General features: G+C 44.1%; 1 protein-coding gene across 1 annotated transcript in view; it reads right to left on the bottom strand.

The window, feature by feature from the left end:
* Positions 1-1,883: 1,883 nt before the first annotated feature.
* The window catches only part of abhd17b (abhydrolase domain containing 17B, depalmitoylase), a 56,887-nt gene continuing 38,026 nt past the window's right edge, over positions 1,884-20,744 (bottom strand). The window contains exons 2-3 of the mRNA XM_072517373.1: positions 7,651-7,830; positions 1,884-5,161 (exon numbers count right to left, since the gene is read on the bottom strand). Of these exons, the coding sequence (XP_072373474.1) occupies positions 4,942-5,161; positions 7,651-7,830 (400 nt within the window). The 3' untranslated portion in view covers positions 1,884-4,941. The remainder of the gene's footprint in view (positions 5,162-7,650; positions 7,831-20,744) is intronic.

The following is a 20,744-nucleotide window of genomic DNA, read 5'->3' as shown; positions in this document are numbered from 1 at the left end:
AGAAAGATGATCGCGCTCATTGGAGGCCAAACATCTCAGTTCTGGTTCGTCACGGCAGGAGTTCCTCAGGCTAGTTTCGTGGACGCATTGTTTTATCGATACTCCTTCCATCATTGGATCAGAAGTGGGGTTGCTTGCACAATGTTCAGCACCATTTGCGACTCCTCAGATGCGGAAGCAGTCACTGCCAATATGCAGCATGACCTGAACAACATTCAGGCTTGGGCAGTCAAAAGTGTCAAGTAACATTCTCGCGACACATGTGCCAGGCCAAGACTATCTCCAGCAAGTCAGAATCTAACCATTTCCCCATGACATTCATTGGCATTACCATTGCCGAACCCCCCCCCCCCAATCTGTGGGAGGGTTGGGCACCATTGCCCTGAAACAGAACAGTATCAGCCATATAAATACTGTGGCTACAAGAACAAGGCTCCTATGACACCACCCTCCAAACACGTGGCGTCTACCATCTAGGTCAAGGGCAGCAGGTGCAGGAGAACACCACCGCCTGAAAATTCCCCTCCAGGTCACTCGCCAGCCGGTCTTGAAAATATATCACTGTTCCATCACTGTCAACATTCTGGAACTCCCTCCCCAACAGCACTGTGGGTGTACCTACACCACAGGGACCGCAGCGGTTCAATAAAAAGGCAGCTCACCACCATGCTCACGGGCAATTAGGGTTGGGAAAAAAATGCTGGCCTCGTCACCCGCATCCGTGAAAGAATCAAACCGCAGGCTGTCCGAGATTGTGAACTGAAACTACACACCCTCCTGTAAGAACATAGAGTGGCAGAGAAGGAAAAATTAAGCGTAAAGAAGCAGCCTTTTCTATTATCAAAGCCCCAAAATTCTTCCCTTTAGAAACAGTTTTAAGACAAGTAAAAACAAACACAGCACTCGTTGACCTGATTCTATGAAATCAAAGAGAGAAAAGAATAGGAGGTCATACTGATATGAATGAGATTACTGTAGAACAAACATTGCCATGGACCCGTTGGGTTGAAAGGTTGTTTCTGTGCTGCAAGTTCTATGGAATGCTATCAACTACAGTAGAGAATAGTATTTATAATCAACACATATGGCAAAGATTCAATGGATAATAATCATAGCCAGATGCTGGGTGTAATTACAGGACGGCACAAGTATGTGTACATAATGTTACCACTTTTAACAAGATTCTATTTGAGAATATAATTATAAACTTCATTTTATGGCTCAAAGTATGAATTTTCTTTTCAAAACAAGATAAATTACACTTCAATTATCCATATGTTGCCCACCTCGACATCAATTTGAGGTACCAGGAATGATTCTGTACTGCACTGGGGGGGGAAGTATCGAGCACTGGAGTTTGGAAGGGGCCGTGGGAGGAGGAGTGAGGGAAGCTGATCTGCCCGCATTTCAACCATCACATGCTTGCTACACGTTTACCACAGCTGGTGAGTAAGAGCAATGGGGACACAGCAGGTCTTAAAGGACTGCCTGTTCCTCCAAAACATTGCTGCTCATTGTGTGCAGTGTGGTGATGGAAGTAATCTTTTTCAAAGGCCTGGGGTGTGTATCGCAGATGTGAGCCCCTTTTGAGACATAATCTACCCTGGGTAACTTTATCGCACAGCCCACAGTGCAAACTAGTTTCCTCAAGTTTCCAACACAGGCCTGCACAAATGGGGGAGGTGGGGGGGGGGGGGGGGGGTTCTTTCCAGCATGGATTTCCAGGCCAAACAAATATACTACTTTTACACACAGCTAACAGAATTTTAAACTTATTTCAGCAAAATGTTGTATTGGGTCTTTTTTGTCCCCCCCAAACATGATAGCAATCTGAACAGATGTTAACACCAGGACCGAAGGGAAAAGATTCAGTAATACGCGTGTGTTTTAAATCAAAGTTTAATTCATCTCTAATAACAAAAGTACCAATCTGCCTGCATCAGGTAAAACAGAAAAAATCAAAACAAAGAGGTACAGGTAATTGTGATTTGCTCAGTAGTCGGTACGGTAAAAAGGTCTAGAGAATTTAATTTGCCACAGGCCACTCCATTTATCTCACATTTAAACAATGGTTACACAAAACACAGATTTCACACATTTTAAAGTGGTTTAATATATGGCACCTATCTGTTTAGACTGGTCATGTGCAATTACTACTATCACTTCAAGTTACCTGCCCAGCTAAGTAACCCATCCATTTTATGTCATCCAGTTCACCTCTGCTGCCTCTCACCGCATTTCTGGGTAACAAGAGGTGGAAGGAGCTACAAGCAGTTACAATGCTCTTTTGGGAGTGTTGAAAGTGACACACAGAATGAAATGGTTTACTAGTGTCGTACTGCTGTGTCGAGCATCAACCCATCTTGATCTGGGACTGAGATTACAATCCATAAAATTCAGGAAGTCCCAGAATACAGATGATTGCCTCTTCAATTCCACTCACGGATAACTTTGTATTGTGATGTCTGTGTATCACAGGGAGATATATACCTAGTCACTTGGAAAGGCAGAACATGCGGTGCAATTAATGCACGAGCATGGGGCATTTGGTTTCAGTCTTCCCAACCTCTATGAGATGAGCACAAGTTGAGGTCTTTTCCAATTTGATAAACTACTGAGGTAGCTGATCAGCAGGAGGACTCTGCTGCCTTTTGGGCAGACGAGATGATCCTGTGTTTGTGCAGCCAGTGGATTTGCAAATGGAAATTTCTCTTCCAGACTGCTTGCTGGAAGTGCACGGGACTGAATGGCAAGCTGGGTTATCAGTTAGTGGTGGGTTTTAGCTCTAAAGATTCACGAGTGAGAACAATGAAATATACACCGTGAAACTGCAGGATAATTTGTTAATTCCATGTGATCGGCAACATGCTGAACATCACACATAGCGGGGGGAACTTCAAAGAATGTGCACTACAGCTATTTTCCAGCACTGAATGGATTCAGGGTGGGTTAAGGAATACAGATGGGTGCCAATTACAATTTGAAAGATTTATCCGAAAGATACCACATCCTTTTTCATAATCAGTCTATATTAAAAAATGGGTACTCCAGCGAAGTATAACAATTGGCTCCTGACGTACTGAGCTCTGAATATAGCACTACCAGGACAAAGCATATTGCATCAAGGGGCAATGCCTGCTTGCCGCTCCTTATTTGACACAATGCATAAATTGGACTTTGGGCAGTTTTCCACAGGCAAGATACAACTGACTGCCAAATAACACATGTCATGATATACAGAAATAGATCATACATCAGCATGAAAATTAAAATACAAGAATTACAAGCATTTACATGTTCACATTATTTTTTTAAAAGTCATAATTCTGTAAGGCTACGTTGAGTACCATAGTGTTAAAACCTCCTTACTCCCCCCCCCTTAAAGAATTCAACCCTCTGCATTGACCCTTTAATGCGTTCATTCCACACTGCCCTATAATTGTTAGAAAGCTTAACCTACACAGCACTAAGGGGAGAGGGGGCACAGGGGACTACACCTGAAAAGAATGCTGTATTACAGTGCGTTGGTTATTATTCTGTTAAAATCATCCTCTATCTAATTGGATTAGTGCCCAATTCTGCATGATATGTCATCTCCCCCCCACCCCCCCCAGCGAGCCCGCCCCCAGCCAGCCCGAAGTGAAATGATTGGGGGTGGGTGGGAGGGGAGATCTACTTCATTACGAGAGACTTTTAAAACAAAACGGGATTAAAAAAACCTTTAAGACGCGGATGTTATGTTTTAACTGCCATCTCCCTTGTATTTACATATTGTACAAGATGTGTAATCTGAAACCAGAGTTTATTCACATGATCAGCAAAAATAAAATCAAAACCTGAGCGACCTCAATTTGTCAAAATTGTGCAAAAGGATTAGTACACGTTTTTCGGTTGAGTAAATTCGGCACTTGAAAACAAATCTCCGTGCGCTGAAATTGGTAAAAGAAACACAGCTGGAGAATTTTAAACGCTGCCGTAAGGTCAGCTTGAATCGAATATGCTGAACGGCACGAGACTTGTGAGATGGGGAAATGCTTCTTGTTCTTTTAACTCTGAAGGGGAGAGACTGCCCCCTTATGCCCACCCACACGTCCTCTTCCACCCTCCCCCAATGTACTTCCCACTTGCACTGCCCTGCCAAGCACATAATTGGAGCTTTGAATAATTCAGCAGTTACATGTCTCAGACTTGTACCACGTTAAGATTTACATTACGTATTTGTAGAACTGACGCTGTTGGAAGTTCAAGTCCCTCTGCCAAATTGACAAACACAGCCTGCACCCCTGATCTTCACACATTAATATCGGTTCAGCTCCCCGAAAAGCTCCGAGCAGAAGCAAATAAGTGTAGATTCTATTAAAAGATTTCAACTACTTTAAAGAGAAAGTGAACGCAATTCCACCAGGAGGAGTTTACATCATAAAGGGGTGAAAATTTATACCACAGGACCGGCACCTTGATCAGCATCCGCAATATTTTTGCTCCGTGTTGATTTACGAAGATGCATTCCAGAAGGCGTGTTCAATCCAATTCTCTTCCGTATTGATATGCTAATCCATTTGGCAATATACACGAAGCAATTAACCAAGTGCATGACTACTAAAGAAACATTTCATACAGTACATTATCGATCTGACATTTCTGAACAGTGGGATGGGGGAAGAAATATGTTTTTTAGGTTACCCCAAAACCAATTTGACAAACTGACTATATGTTCCAGTCTTACTATAAATACTGGCATCAATTATCACTATTCTTTATGTTTACAAACCTCTATAATCCTAAGGGCAGTACTTAATTTCACAACAAAGCCCCTGTAAGTCTTTTCTCAGTTAGGCTACAGTTGCATATATGCTTTGACAATGAGAAACGGAAAGCAGTCACAAATTTAAAAAATAAAAGCAAAAAAAAAAAAAAAGCCTCTGTCTATTAAAATTCCATTTAAGAATTTGTCAGTTCTTGAGAAACAAACTGCTTCAGTCTTTCGAGGTACTGTCCGTAAAGCTCCACGTCATTGTGGCCAGCTCCCTCTACCCACAGCGGCTCCACTGGTCTTTGGCATTGCTCATACAAGGCCAGCCCGTGTGAGAAGTCGATGACTTCATCTTCAGTCCCGTGGATGACCAACACCGGAGAGGCTATTTTTGAAATCTTGTCGATGCTGTCGAGACAAATGAAAATTCAGATTCATTGCTAGTTGGTGGAGGGGGGGGGGGCAATCGGTTTACTTTACTAGAAAGGTCGGAAAAGCTCACAAAAGTTGCATTTAGCACCACCGATGTTTCAGCCTCTGCACCCACTCGCTTCAGTTATCCCTGGAGACCACCATTAAGGCACAACAAAAAGCGCATTAGTAAAATTGGAATCCGCTCGAATATTTAGCATTTAGTTGCTGCAATGTTATTGCAGGATCATTCTCCACTAGCATAGCGTAACATATGTATATTAAAAATCAGCACGACTCTCTGAAGGATGAAATTAAACGCACACCAATTAAAATCAATTAAATTTAAGAATGTGAAGAAAATGTTACAACTATGAGGTTTATACAATAGTTATGTTTCTGGGACTGTCTTTTCAGATAATATGAAGATGGTCATGTGAGCTGTTGAGATGCGGTTTGTTGGAGATTAAATAGGGCCCATATTGTTTTACTCAGAAGGTGCAAGGTGTTTATGCTTGGAGACAATGGCAGCAGCCTCCGTCCTAACAGTAGATAGCCTGGGAGTCCCCAAAGTCCCGGAGAGTGTCGAGAATGTTTGTTTGCAAACAATTATGCTTTAAGCTGTCCACTTAGTTTATATACGTACAAGGAAGAGTAGGCTATTTGGCCCCTCGAGCCCGTTCCGCCAATTATTTTTATTGTTTTTCCAATTAAGGGGCAATTTAGCGTGGCCAATACACCTACCCTGCACATCTTTGTGTTGTGGGGGCGAAACCCACACAGACACGGGGAGAATGTGCAAACTCCACACGGACAGTGACCCAGAGCCGGGATCGAACCTGGGTCCTCGGCGCCGTGAGGCAGCAGTGCTAACCACTGCGCCACCATGTCGCCTATGCTATGTTTCAATCAAGTGCCAAGGTGCGAGAGAATTGGGCTCTCAAGGAGAGCTAATCAGCAACTCTACCTGGATACAAAGCCCGTGTGGCTTTTGCTGCCATGGAAATGGGCTTTGAAAAGGGAAGGATTTCTAAACTATCCCTGCAAACCCCGAGTCAGATTAATCTGCAGGGTCAGGAGAGGGAGTAAAAGCAGATAGAGCCAAAGGTCTCTTATGGTTTGCCACATCAGAAAGTGGGTGTAAGTTTGTGCTCAGATTGAAAAGATCAAATTAATGGGGAGTTAAAATGAGGCTGAAAGATTTGCCTAGCTTTAGATGGAGGGAGAAGTCTCCGGGAAAATGTGAACTTGATACTGGAGGGGAAAGATTGGACATAAACCCTTAGGAGCTAAGAATCATTTTGGACTGATCAGGGAGAACTGAATGCCAACTTTGTGGACAGTGCAACATACACCTGATTTTCTTTATTGCTTGTGTTAAAAGATCTTTTTTGCAGTTAAAGAATAAATTGTGTACAAAAATTGTGTTTAGCCAATAGAGTTTTTAGTCTGTTGTTACAATAAACATCTTAAAATGTGAAATCGTGTTATGTAATCTGTTCAACTAGGACCAGGTAACGTGAATTTCTTTCTAAAAGTTATCGGCCTCTATGAGGATTGTAACAACATACCAAAAGCACATTTCTTAAATGCCAGCTATTACAGTATTTATACATGGAACAACAGAACACACGTGTACATGCGTATGGACGTCCTCCACAGTATATGCATACTATGCCCAAGGAGGCAGAAAGAAAATGACAGCCTGAAGCAATCTGAAATTTGGCAGAATGGCTTTTAGCAATGACTTCTAAAGGAAAATGTTGAAGAGGCAAGACATAGCAGATCAGTGATGCTCGGTAAAATGGATAACACTCCCAAGGAGGAAGAAAGGATATCTTGGAGTTGCACGGTTTCAAGCCTGTCTTGTAAACTAATCATTACACTTGTTCCCCATCAATTTGCTACACATTTTGCTAGTGTCAACTCTGGCTCAGTCAGTAACACTCTCGCCTTGGAGTGAGAAGGTTGCGGGTTCAAGTCCTACTCCAAGACCTTGGGCACAAAGAAATCTAGGCTGATATGCGGTACTGAACGAGTGCTGCACTATTAAGGGTCCATTCTAAATGACGTCTACGTCGGAGTTGGAGAATATTAATAAATGTAGCACTGCATCACTTGAACTGGATAATTGCAACATAAATCCACAAAACTTTAAGAATAATTTATACTGCACAAATAAAAAGATTTTTAAAAAAGAATAACTTGTCCTGCAAAATTTTAATTTAACCGTACTAACCTATGGACTGATCTCTTCACATCTTTGCTATGGAGTAGTACTACACACCTATATGCTTCACCCGATGCCTGCGTCCATGTAGTTATATTGTGTATTTTATGTTTGCCCTATTATGTGTTTTCTTTTCATGTATGGAACGATCCGTCTGGACTGTACGCAGAACAATACTTTTCACTGTACCTCGGTGCACGTGACAATAAACAAATCCAATCCAATGACTGTGAACATTGGTAGTAAAATCACTTACTTGGGGAACGCATCAAAGCAGTAGGTCTTCTTAGTGTCTGGAAAGGCTACACGCATGCCCGACATTAAGGGAGAATGGAGGACAACTGCAGCACATTCGTATCGAGCAGCCAGGTCCACTGTTGGTACTGTGCCTATACTCTGACCATACAGGATCACGTTCTCTGGACGAATCCCATACCTGTTGAATGGAAAATGAAGCTGCTTTAAAACAGTGTTTTTGCTTTGAAAAGGGTGAAAATACATTACAGATTTCAATCATTTTTCTCATCAGGCAACTATTTCCCCATCCCAAATACATCTAAACTGAACTGGGCGAGCCACATTAATACTGTGGCTACCAGGGCAGGTCAAAGGCTAGGAATCCTACAGCGGGTAACTCACCTCCTGACCACCCAAAGCCTGTCCGCCATCTACAAGGCATGAGTCACGAGTGTAGTGGAATACTCTCCACTTACCTGGATGCGTGCAGCTCTAACGGCACTCGAGAAGCTCAACAGCACCCAGGACAACACAGCCCACTTGATTGCTCCCCCTTCCGCAAACATTCAAACCCTCCACCACCGATGAACAATGACAACCTTGTGTGCCATCTACAAGATGCACTGCAGCAACTCACCAAGGTTCCTTAGACAGCACCTTCCGAACCCACGACCACTACCATCTAGAAGGACAAGAGCAGCAGATAGCTGGGAACCCCACCACCTGGAGGTTCCCCTCCCAAGTCACTCACCACCCCGACTTGGAAAAAGATAAATAAAAATAAATAAACCTTCATTGCCACAAGTAGGCTTACATTAACACTGCAATGAAGTTACTGTGAAAACTCCCTATTAGCCACATTCCGGCGCCTGTTCGGGAGAATTCAGAATTCTCCGCTGGTACGGGAATTGAATCCGCGCTGCTGGCCTTGTTCTGCATCGCAAACCAGCTGTCTAGCCCACTGAGCTGAACCAGCCGCTGTTCCTTTGCTGTCGCTGGGGCAAAATCCTGGAACCCCCTCCCTAGCAGCATAGTGGGTGTACCTACACCTGAAGGACTGCAGTGGTTCAAGGAAACTCACCACCACCTTCTGAAGGGCAACTAGAGATGTGCAATAAATGCTGGGCCTAGCCTGTAATGCTCATCCCGTAAATGAGTTTTAAAAAAAAGCAATCAACATGCATTCCTGAAGCTACATTGAGGATTAGGTAACCATAAATGCTTTTAAATAAACACAAACAACATTAACTTTGTATATATCCATTTTAATACCTATTTCCAGAGTTTAACTCCATACAATTGAAACATAATACAACCGGGGGGGGGGGGGGGCGGGGGGGGGAGAAGGAGAGGTTCATACATTATCATAGAATTTACAGTGCAGGAGGCGGCCATTTGGCCCATCGAGTCTGCACTGGCTCTTGGAAAGAGCACCCTACCCAAGGTCAACACCTCCACCCTATCCCCATAAACCAGTAACCCCACCCAACACTAAGGGCAATTTCGGACATGAAGGGCAATTTATCATGGCCAATCCACCTAACCTGCACATCTTTGGACTGTGGGAGGAAACCGGCGCACCCGGAGGAAACCCACACACACACACGGGGAGGTCCGCACAGACAGTGACCCAAGCCGGAATCGAACCTGGGACCCTGGAGCTGTGAAGCAATTGTGCTATCCACAATGCTATCATGCTGCCCGTGGTGTGGGACTTTTAAATAAGATGTGGTAGCTGGGCAGTAAAAAAGGAACCAATTCAACATCAGAAGCAGGAGGTTACCATTGCCACAATTTCACAGTACCTTCATTGCAGTGTTAATGTAAGCCTACTTGTGACAATAAAGATTATCAAATGTTGTCCCACTTTTTGCATCGCACTATTAAGTCCAGCAGGATCTTAGATGTAAGTTAAAAGCTTTCTGTGTGTTACAATAGATCGTTCCTGCAGCTGCAGCCAAACCTTGCTCCCTCGGAATCCCTGAAGTGGAGCAAAAAGCCATTTATCAGCATGGCCTGGATTCAAATTCAGTTCTCTGCGGAGCGAGGCCATGTAGCAAGTTGTAAGATTAATTTCATCACGGTGAGATCTTAAATAACCATAATCTTCAACCAATAAAAAGCACTTTTGTTATAAGCTCCCCTTCCTTTAAGCAAGGGATTACAGTAAAAGTTCCAAAAATAAGTTAGCGGAGCTGGCCTCATTTTATAGTATAATTGAAAAGAAAATGTAATCTGCAGGGCATCAGATAACGCACAAACTAATCACCATGCTGAAGTGCTTCCAAACATAAGTACTTGGAAATTTATAGAAGTAATTCCAGATATGCATAGCAGTCTCCCCCACAGAGAGGTGCCCCACTTACTGAAGCTCAGAGAACTTATTGGCAGCAGCTGAACTGTAGGGAGCCCCAAGTGAATGTATGAGCAATTCGCAAACTCAAACCAGCTGAAACCTTGCAGCTTACCAGCACAGAGCTTGTCCTGCTAGATCATCCACCCATTAATGTCACCTTGAGCAGTGAGAAGAAATTAATCAAACAGCAACAAATTCCATTAGTGAGTCATGTAGGCTTATCAATAAACACCCTGACTAGTACTACCGAGCTCAGGTATCAGGTTCATCGAGTAGAAGCAACCCAACCTCGTCTCCCGAGGCAGGCAAACACTCTGTAACAATAAGAGGAGGCCACAAGTCAATCATATCAACAGAAGTGGCCACTCAGCCCACCATGTCTATGCTGGCTCTTGTGCTGAAGTCACACCTCCCTGCTTTTTGTCTGTAACCCTGAAGTTCGTCATCTTCAATTTCCTGTCCAGCTCCTTTTAAAAATTATTTAGGGGATCAGGTTCCACCAGGGTTTCAGGAAGTTATCCACATGTCAACTAATCTCGTTGAAAAAGGAGTCTCATTATTCGCTACCTCTGCTTTTTGGGATATGTCTAATTTAGCTTCTGTTCCTATCTCTTTGTCCTCTGATCTCAGTATTGCTCCCTTTTGCGCACCCCGCCCCCCCCCACCCCCCCGGTCAAATTTGTTTAAATCCCCGCCAAAGGTACTAGTTAACCTCGCTGTGAAGATTGATCTCGGCTGTTAGTGTACAACCTGCCCGCCTTGTGCAGGAGCCTCTTCACTTAGAACCAGTTCCAATACCCAGCAATCTGAAATCTCCAACCACACACTGACCTGCACTATCTCCCTTGTCTCTAGTCACGAGCACATGGTGTCGGGAGTAATCCTGAAATTACTAACTTGGGAGGTTATGTCTTTTTAAATCTCTTTCCTAGTTCCTGAAACTCAGCTTTCTTGACCTCAACACGCTTTATACCAAGTCACTGGTTCACACATTGCTTCACCCTCCCTTCATTTTGCACCACTGCTCTCTAAACAATTCAAAAAGCACACTTTGTTATGTTATACGTAAAGGGAATAATTTACCAAGCCCTGAAATATGTGACTGATTATTAGAATCACATAGGAGACAAACAAAACGTTTGCGATATACAATCAACAGCAGGTACCAGCAGAGTGTTTTACAAGCACACAAAAACGTCACGTCATTAAATAAACTGCAATCAAAAGCTTGCAGACGCCACACCCAGATGTACTTAGTCTTACTCACCTTCAGTTTACCGGAGCTTTTTCTTTAAAGAGCGCAAGTTCTCTGCCTTTTCCCTCTCACCTGCCTCTGTTCACACATACTCAGCTTAGTAAGCAGGTCAACCCCTACAATGCGTGAACGTGACTGAGTGATGCAAGGCAAGTATCAAGAGCCCCATGCACCAAAAACAGCAAACTGGCCTAAAATTATACAGCATTGGGTCATACTCTGCTGGGCCAGCTGCAGACAAGTAGTTCACGAGCTTGAAAACTTTCCTAGCTCCTGAAACTCGGCTTCCGAGACCTCAACATGCTTTAAAGCAAGTTACTGGTTCACACCTTCCTGGTCACCCTCAAGAGTCTCCTTCTTGAACCACTGCAGGTGAAAGTGCTCCCACAATGCTATCACAGCGAGTGTACAGCACAGACACAGGCCCTTGGGCCCACTGATCCGTGCTGGCATTGATGCTCCACATGAGTCTTCTCCCATCCCTCTTCATCTCGTCCCATCAGCACAACACTCTATCCCTTTCTCCCTCATCTGTCTATCTAGTTTCCCCTTCAATTTATCACCTTTGACCTTTTAAAAAGCACGGCAGCACAGTGGTTAGCACTGTTGCTTCACAGCGGCAGGGTCCCAGGTTAAATTCCTGACTTGGGTCACTGCCTGTGCGGAGTCTGCACGTCCTCCCGGTGTCTGCATGGGTTGCCTCCGGGTGCTCCGGTTTCCTCCCACAAGTCCCGAAAGACGTGCTTGTTAGGTGAATTGGACATTCTGAATTCTCCCTCAGTGTACCCGAACAGGCGCCGGAGTGTGGCAACTAGGGGATTTCCACAGTAACTTAATTGCAGTGTTAATGCAAGCCTACTTGTGACACTAATAAAGATTATTAAAAGTATGGTAACTTGCATATAATCTGCATCTCCAGCTAAAACTTATTAATTCCTTGAAAGAGCAAATTAATATAGGGACACCAGTTCTAGATATAAAAAGTGAATTTCCAGAATTTGCAGTTTGACCATAACACTGCTAACAGTTTCCAGTTAAGCACATTCTCAAATATTTAAAGAGTTTAATAAAACAATGATATGCAAGATGGCAAACCTGGATATTAAAAAGTGTGGACTAAGAATACAAGCTTCCCCTATAAACCCATTAATGAAATATGAATTTGACTCTTTTATGGAGCTTAGAAATGACTTTGAATTAAGATATATACAGGAATGATCCACCAGTATTGCTCAATAACATGCACAGTGGTATTCCACTGCTTTCTTGTGATCATGCAGTCAGATATATACACGGAAACAACAAGTGCAACTTAAACATGTAATTAGTCAGAATTGTCCAGAACAGCTTAGCCCCAACACAACTGGACAGTGTTTACATTGGAACAAAAGTACAAGATAACAGCAGTCAATTCCCAAAATATACTGGTTAATCTATTCTTCATGGCCAGTCCTTTCATACAATAGATTATGTTTGAAAGCTGAACTCAGTGGCCCTGATAAAGGAAACAGGAGTATGTGGACTGGCTGAACATGTCAAGGCCATTATATACGTTGAATCCACGAAATAGGAAATCTCATTTTTCCGCTGTTGCCTCAGCTGGGGGGGGGGGGGGGGGGTGGGGGGGAGAAAAGAGAGGAAAGAATGGTGACAGCATAACTGATGGACTCCGACCAAAAAACGTTATCTGTAGATAATGCGCATCTTTCAGGGATTTACTTTCCAAATTGTTATGGAAATCTCAATGAAACTGTGGCCTAGATTTTATGGGGTTTTATTTGGACATATAGAATTTGGAGAAGGAGGCCATTCAGCCCATGGAGTCTGCACCGACCCTTGGAAAGAGCCCCCCACACCCCCATCCTATCCCCACAAACCCACCCAATCTTTTTTGACACCAAGGGCAATATTAAGGGCAAATCCACCTAACCTGCACATCTTTGGACTGTGGGAGGAAACCAGAGCACCCAGAGGAAACCTATATAGACAAGGGGAGAACGTGCAGACTCCGCACAGACAGTGACCCAAGCCGGGATTTGAACCTTGGAGCTGTGAAGCAACTGTGCTAACCAATGTGTGACCGTGCCATATTCCTCAGCACCCCCCGATTAAGCTGTCGGGCTACCTGCTTGGTGTGGGCCTTCCCCTAGCATGGGAGAAATAGCGGTGGGGGCAGGATGAGGCGAGTTGCCATTAATTGGCCTCAGTAGGCCAATTAACGAGGACACATTAATGTGAAATGTTATCAGTGTTAATACATTAAATACAGGCAGTAGCTTACAGCACATGAGGCTGTTTGGCCCATCATTCCTGCACGTGTTCTGTCACAGAGCTTTCCAAATAGTCCCACTCTTATGCTCTTTTCCCGATCAACCCTTCAATTTTTATTCTTTTCAAGGTGTTTATCCAATTCAGTTTTGGAAGTTATTGAATTTGCTTCCACTGCCCTTTCAGACAGCACCTCACTGTGTAGGGGAATATTTCCTCACCTCAGCACTGGTTCCTCCAGCAGCTACTTTAATCTACACCCTCTGCTTGCTAGTCCTGCTATTGGAAATAGTTTCTCCTTAGTTACTCAACGCCCCTCATGATTTTGAGCATCTCTCTCAAATCTCCTCTGCTCTCAGGAGAACAGTTCCATCTTCTCCAGTCTGTCCACATCAATGGCTCTCATCCCAGAGGCCAACCTAATAAATCTCTTCTGCTTCCAAGTCCTCCACATTCCTCCTAAAGATGTTTATTTTCCTAAACTATGGCAGTGGCAAGTCAGTATTTAAGATGACAGCTATGGTGCTGTCAGTATCCAAGGATAGGCCAAAGTCGATAAGGCTTAATAGGGACCCATGAGCTTAAATTTACCTTTGGGTTTGTTTAAACCCACAGTTAAAGTGAGTCTTGTTGGAGTAACAGTTTCAGGAAGGAAGACCTCCAAATCATCTAACCTATCTATCCATGGTAAAAGAATACATCTGCATTTGTATAGCACTGTCTATGTCCTCAGGGCACCCCATTATTCTTTGGAGCCAATAAAGTTACCAGTGTTTCCTTAACCCAAGGAGAATCCATCTACCTGCATTTTGGCCTCAATCAAGATTTCTCCACCCGATGTATTGAAGCGGAGGAAAGCATCTGAAGGATCAGGCAGATTTTTGTAATGAACGCAAGTGTTGTAGGGCTCTGGGTCACACGTCTTACAACTTAGAGTAATGAACAGCAGAGGGCAGCAAGGTGCACAGAGAACAAAGGAGAGAATGCACACGACTTGGCGACATATCTTCCCAGTTGCAACTATCTACTGATAAGTAGGAAGACATTAATTGGTGTTGCTCGCCTGAAATCAACTTTACAAAACACCCAATTCATAAAAAATAGTCGATGCATTTTACACTCACAGACCTCAAGCACATAGGAACAGAAAGAGCCCATTGATCCATCAAGCCTGTTCCGCCATTCATTTAAGAAGATCAACTGAACTCCATATACCTGCCGTTGTCCCATATCCCTTAATGCAATTGGTTAAATCTCAGATTTAAAATTAACAGTTGATCTGGTATGAATTGCCATTTGTAGGAGTGTGTTCCAAACTTCTAACACCCTTTACATATAGAAGTGCTTCCTAATTTCAACTCTGCGTCAGAAACCTCTTCTAAATCCTGGTCTGATCCTAGTGTCCTTTTTAACTCCCGTCTTGCTAGTGGCTTCAATGTTGCAAATTTTGGGTTTAAACTATAGACTTTTGAACCCCCCCACCCCGGCAAGTTGCTATTTGAACTGGCCTAGGGGGATTCCCCTCCGTGTAGTGTGCTATGTGGCATAGTCTTGTGATGTCATTTTGATGGACTTGGCATTCGGCCAATTGTCTCTTCTGAAATTCCAGGACATATTCTGCTTTCGGCTGTGATTGGAGGAGCCCTTCGGAATATTCTGGAACACAAGTAGATTCAATATCGGATCTCAGTGCTGCTTAGACATCGAGAGCAGCCAGAAGCAGGTTTAAAACACACTCTCTACCCAGCCAGGTCTGAGAAATTTTAACCTCTGATTAAAAGGCTGCAAAGTATTCTCTCCAGCCAGGCCTGAGCAAGTCTAAACCTCCATGTGAAAGCTGAGAAAAGCCCAGGCTGATGTTTCTATCCTGAGAACCCAAAAAGGTCTTGAAAAACAGGCCCTTTTCTCTTTTTCCTACCACGGCCAGAACCTTGCCCAGAGAAAGGGAAGACAAGTGTTTTAGGGGTGGAGTGGATGGAAAACCTTCTTTTAATCTCCCATGCAGGGAATTGTAAGATTGTCTCAATGAGACAGAGTCAAGCTGGTGGTCAGTGGAGGTGAAGGCGACTCCAGAGGACATCCTACAGCCTGAGAGTTCTACCTGAAGGTAGATCCTAGAAAATCCAAACCAACTGATGGTTTGCAACAGCTCGCATTCGGAGAAGATCACGTACAAAGATGACAATCTCAGCAGCGCAGATACGCACCTCTCATCGAAGTTTAATCCCTCTGATTTTGAACCTTTCCTACCCCCCCACACTGTGTGTTGAACTTGTGTGTGTCTGGGTGGAGGGTGGGATGGGGTTAGGGGAATAATTAGATTAGCAGAGGGTGGTTGTATTTTTGCCATCACATATTTATCTTTTCTCTTGTTATAAACAAACTTTCAATGGTTTACTTACAAATCTGGCACCTGCAAGTCATTGGAGCAGTCAAGGGTCAAAGATCTCGGGAAAATACACAAATGATTGGTTAATTCACTTACGTTGGGACTCCCGAGGCCTGTGGGGCTGGAATTGCCCGCGCACTCGTCCAAGGTAACACGGAAAGATTTGGCTCTAATGTTTACACCATGGTCCTAGTCACAGACACTACAATCAGTGAAAACAGTTCTTCTCACTCGACCCTATCTGTTCCCCTTAATATCTTGAAAATCACCCCATAACCATTACAATTCCAGCGTTTATGCAATCTCCCCTCGGGTTTTGGCTCTTGGGAGCTCGGGTATCATTTTGGTAAATCTATTCTGCATCCCTTCCAAGGCCAACATATTGTCCCCGAGATGTGGTGCTCAGATCGGCTCTTTGTCCAACATCAGCGTAACAGATCTGGAGTGACGCGGAGGTTTTGATCTCAGCTGCCAAAGTGCACCAGCTTCATTTGCTGAAGGTGAACATAGGAATTCAGCAGCTGGAGGATCCCCTATAGACACTGGAATGCAGTCCGAGGTATAGAAACATAGAAACTAGGAGCAGGAGGAGGCCATTTGGTCCTGCTCTGCAAATCAATATGATCATGGCTGATCCACAATCTCAATGCCATACTCCCGCTTTCTCGCCATGCCCCTTGATGCCATTAAAATCTAAAAGATTCTCTATCTCTCTCTGGAACACAGTGACTTGGCCTCCACAGCCTTCCTGGTGGGAAATCATCCTCCTTGCATCTACTCTTCCCAGCCCGGTTAGAATTTTATACGTTTCAATCAGATCTCCTCTCATCCTTCTATACTCTAGCTTCACAGCACCAGGGTGCTGGGTTCGATTCCGGCTTGGGTCACTGTCTGTGCGGAGTCTGCACGTTCTCCCAGTGCCTGCGTGGGTTTCCTCTGCGTGCTCCGGTTTCCTCCCACAATTCCTGAAAGACGTGCTGGTTAGGTGAATTGGACATTCTGAATTCTCCCTCGGTGTACCCGAACAGGCGCCGGATCACAGTAACGTCATTGCAGTGTTAATGTAAGCCTACTTGTGACACTAATAAAGATTATTATATAGGCCCAGTCGAACCAATCTCTCCCCCATAGGAGAGTCCCGCCAACCTGGTCTCAGCCGGGAACTTGCGCTGCAATCCCTCTATGGCAAGTATATCCTTTTTTAGGCAGGAGACCAAAATGTACACTATACTCCCGGTGTGGTCTCACAATGGCCCTGTTTAACTGCAGTGAGACATTTTTACTTCTGAACTCAAATTCATAATCAACAATCTGGCCACATCTCAACCAATCTTACAGGTTACTATATGGGCCTTCTCCACTGCTGCGCTCGGAAGATCATTGATAAACCGGCCAGAACTTTGAAACAATCCACGAGTGCAGCAAGAGGTAGACGGAGCAGAGTTGGCTCATTGCCCTGGACAACACCCACAACAACAAGAATTACTGTCAAAATGATAAAAGGCTCAACAGATCAGACAACGTACTGCCCTGAAACAGTAATGTGCACTCCATCCAGATCGTGTGGGCTTTTCACTGATTTACGGTCCAATTAACTGGGAATATGGCGCTGAGGACCTAGGTTCGAATCCCGGTCCTGGGTCACTGTCCGTGTGGAGTTTGCACATTCTCCCAGTGTCTGCGTGGGTTTCACCCCCACGACCCAAAGATGTGTAGGATAGGTGGATTGGCCACGCTAAATTGCCCCTTAATTGGAAAAAATTGGGTACTCAGAATTTTTAAAAAATATGTATTTTAAGAGACTAAAGTTGACAGAAATAGCTGTAAGCTCATTATTGAAACAGTATTATAAAAATTGAATTGAAAAGGGAAGGACATTTTGATGAACTATAAAGATATTCCGTCAGCTTACATGCAGATAACTGACCAGCTTCAGCAGGGTAGGTAATTTTGCAGGATAAACATATTCTGCATACAATCTACCTTTCCCTTCACTTTGTGAATTGTGGGGCAGGGGAGGTCAGTAGGAGAGTGTTCCACGTTCCACGATAAATTGCAGCAGCTTAATCCGCATGTGAAAACTCATTCCACAAAAACAAACGATTAGCCACACCAACCAAAGCAGTAGAGCGAGCCAATGGTTAGTACAATTATTTAAAAATGTGTGGCACTGGATCACTTCTTTGGCTACCGATCTTTGGAGATGAACAGGCGCACCTGAGAATGAGATTATCAAGTTTGCTTTAGGAAGAGAGAAACAAAGTCAATAAACATAAACTGAGAAACTTGTATGGCAGTACACGCAGCCTGACAGTGCAGGAGGCATGATCAAAAATCAATCTCTTAAGGAAGAGGATCAGACTAAAGGTTTTTAGGTGCTGGAAGCCTCGAGTGAAGAAGTTGGTCTCTGCACAAATACATGCATCAAAAGGTATACCAAAGGGTTTTGACTCGGGTTACAAGAAGGTGTTACCCATCCAACTCCAAACCTCGATTAGAAAACAGCCCCATCTTTGCTTAATTAACGACAGGCAGCATGGAATTTGAGTATGGTGCACAGAATCAAACTCTTATCAAAAATAGTTTTATCGATCTCATGGAATATATGAAAAGGGAAAGCATGAAGTCAAAGAAAGCAGCAGCATCAGTGGCTAAGAATCAAGGACTCAGTAGAGAAGGGGAATATAATCTGTGGCTCTCTATTCCACATGAAGATTGAACCACCTATATCCAAACATTAACAGAAACTTTAATGGACAATACCCACTCATTTACATTGATCAGCATCTCTTATTTATTTGTTTTTAAATTTTAGCATACCCAATTAATTTTTTTTCCCAATTAAGGGGTAATTTAGCATGGCCAATCCACCTAGCCTGCACATCTTTGGGTTGAGGGGGCAAAACCCACGCAAACACGGAGAGAATGTGCAAACTCCACACGGACAGTGACCCAGAGCCGGGATCGAACCTAGGACCTCGGCACCGTGAGGCAACAGTGCTAACCACTGTACCGCCGTGCTACCCTGATCAGCATCTCACAACTCCCTCTTGCGCTGCATAACTCTCCAGTTCCACCAACATGAAACTTGCGGAACACTGGTTAACACTGCTTCCTCACAGCGCCAGGGGCCTGGGTTCGATTCTGACCTCGGGTGACTCTGTGTGTGTGTGTGTGTGTGTGTGTGTGTGTGTGTGTGTGTGTGTGTGTGTGTGTGTGTGTGTGTGTGTGTGTATGTATGTGTGGAGATTGCACTTTCTCCCCGTGACTGCGTGGGTTTCCTCCAGGTGCCCCGGTTTCCTCCCAGTCCAAAGATGTGCAGGTTAGGTAGGGTTACAAGGATAGGGCGAGGCAATGGGCCTACGTGGGGTGCTCTTTCGGGGGGTCGGTGCAGACTCAAATGGACCGAATGGCCTCCTTCTGCACTGTATGGATTTTTTTTTTTTTATAAGTGTAAATTTAGAATACCCAATTCTCTTCTTCCAATTAAGGGGCAATTTAGCGTGGCCAGTCCACCTACCCTACACATCTTTTGGTTTGTTGGGGTGAAGATACGGGGAGAATGTGCAAGCTCCACACGGACAGGGACCCGGGCCGGGATCGAACCCGGGTCCTCGGCACCATGCTGCCCACACTGTAGGGATTCTATGGATAATTTTGGAATAAGACTGCAATGCAACTCCACACAGCCTCATTACCCTTGACTGACTCCTAAGTAATGCTGCATTTGCACTGCTCTGGTGTCAGAACAAAAGTGAAGTTCATAGAATTTACAGTGCAGAAGGAGGCCATTCGGCCCATCGAGTCTGCACCTGCTCTTGGAAAGACCCTACCCCAAGGTCAACACCTCCACCCTATCCCCATAACCCAGTAACACCACCCAACACTAAGGGCAATTATCATGGCCAATCCACCTAACCACTGATGTTTCGACCAACGTTATAGTGCAGTGCCAATGCAGCCTTCGGACACCAGAAGGGTTACACGTTAAATGTTGCGGCAGTGAAGTTACGTAGCAAATTTTATCCGAACAATTTTGAACAAAAGTTAGCTCTGTCTTGTTCTTTTTTTTTAAAAAAGGGTCTGTTCCAAACAGATCACAGATGTGGTGCTCACTGAAGTGTCGCTGATACAAAGAAAGCTTCCCAAACCTACTCTGCAATCAGACTCCAGTTTCCCCGAGCTGCATTATACTGCTTCCCTTGGGAAATTCCAGCAGTATTATCTGCCGCTGAGCTTTAAATAAATGCTCTGCCCGAGTTGGTGGAATAAATGTTTTTTGCCCCACTTGCTAAAAATCACATTTATACTGTGGCTGAAGGATTGATAACCAGAGGACGGAGGTTTAAGGCAAAGGAAAAAGCTTTTGTAGTGAGTTGCTATGATTGGGAATACAAATGGGAGTTGGAAGCAGATTCAACTCCACTTGTCGAAAGAAAATTGGATAAATACTTGAATAGGAAAAGAGTGTGGGGGGGTGGGGCAAACGGCCGAATGCTTCCTTCTATACGGGTTGGTTCTATGATTCCACATCACCATGGTGTGTACAGTTCTTAGTGTCTCACTCAAAGTAGTGTGAACCATTGCAAAGCAATTCACACAAGGGCTCAATGGAATTAACGTAAAGGGAATGGTTAGGAGACTTTAGAAAGTTAATCCAGCATTTGACACGTGCGCAAATTTACCTGGAACGCTATATACCGCCTACAGGTGTGTTTCTCCCCCATCCCCTGTGCTCTCATCCTTGTTGGATTAAAAAAAAAAAACTGCTGTGACAAATATTTGTCTATACAAACAGCGGTAAAGTCAACGGGGATAGAATTCCTTCTCTTAAAGAGACACAAC

Source organism: Scyliorhinus torazame, chromosome 9 (genome assembly GCF_047496885.1).
Source record: "Scyliorhinus torazame isolate Kashiwa2021f chromosome 9, sScyTor2.1, whole genome shotgun sequence".
Classification (NCBI taxonomy): domain Eukaryota; kingdom Metazoa; phylum Chordata; class Chondrichthyes; order Carcharhiniformes; family Scyliorhinidae; genus Scyliorhinus; species Scyliorhinus torazame.
Note: the sequence above shows the minus strand (reverse complement) of the source record. Positions and strands in the feature narration are given on the sequence as shown.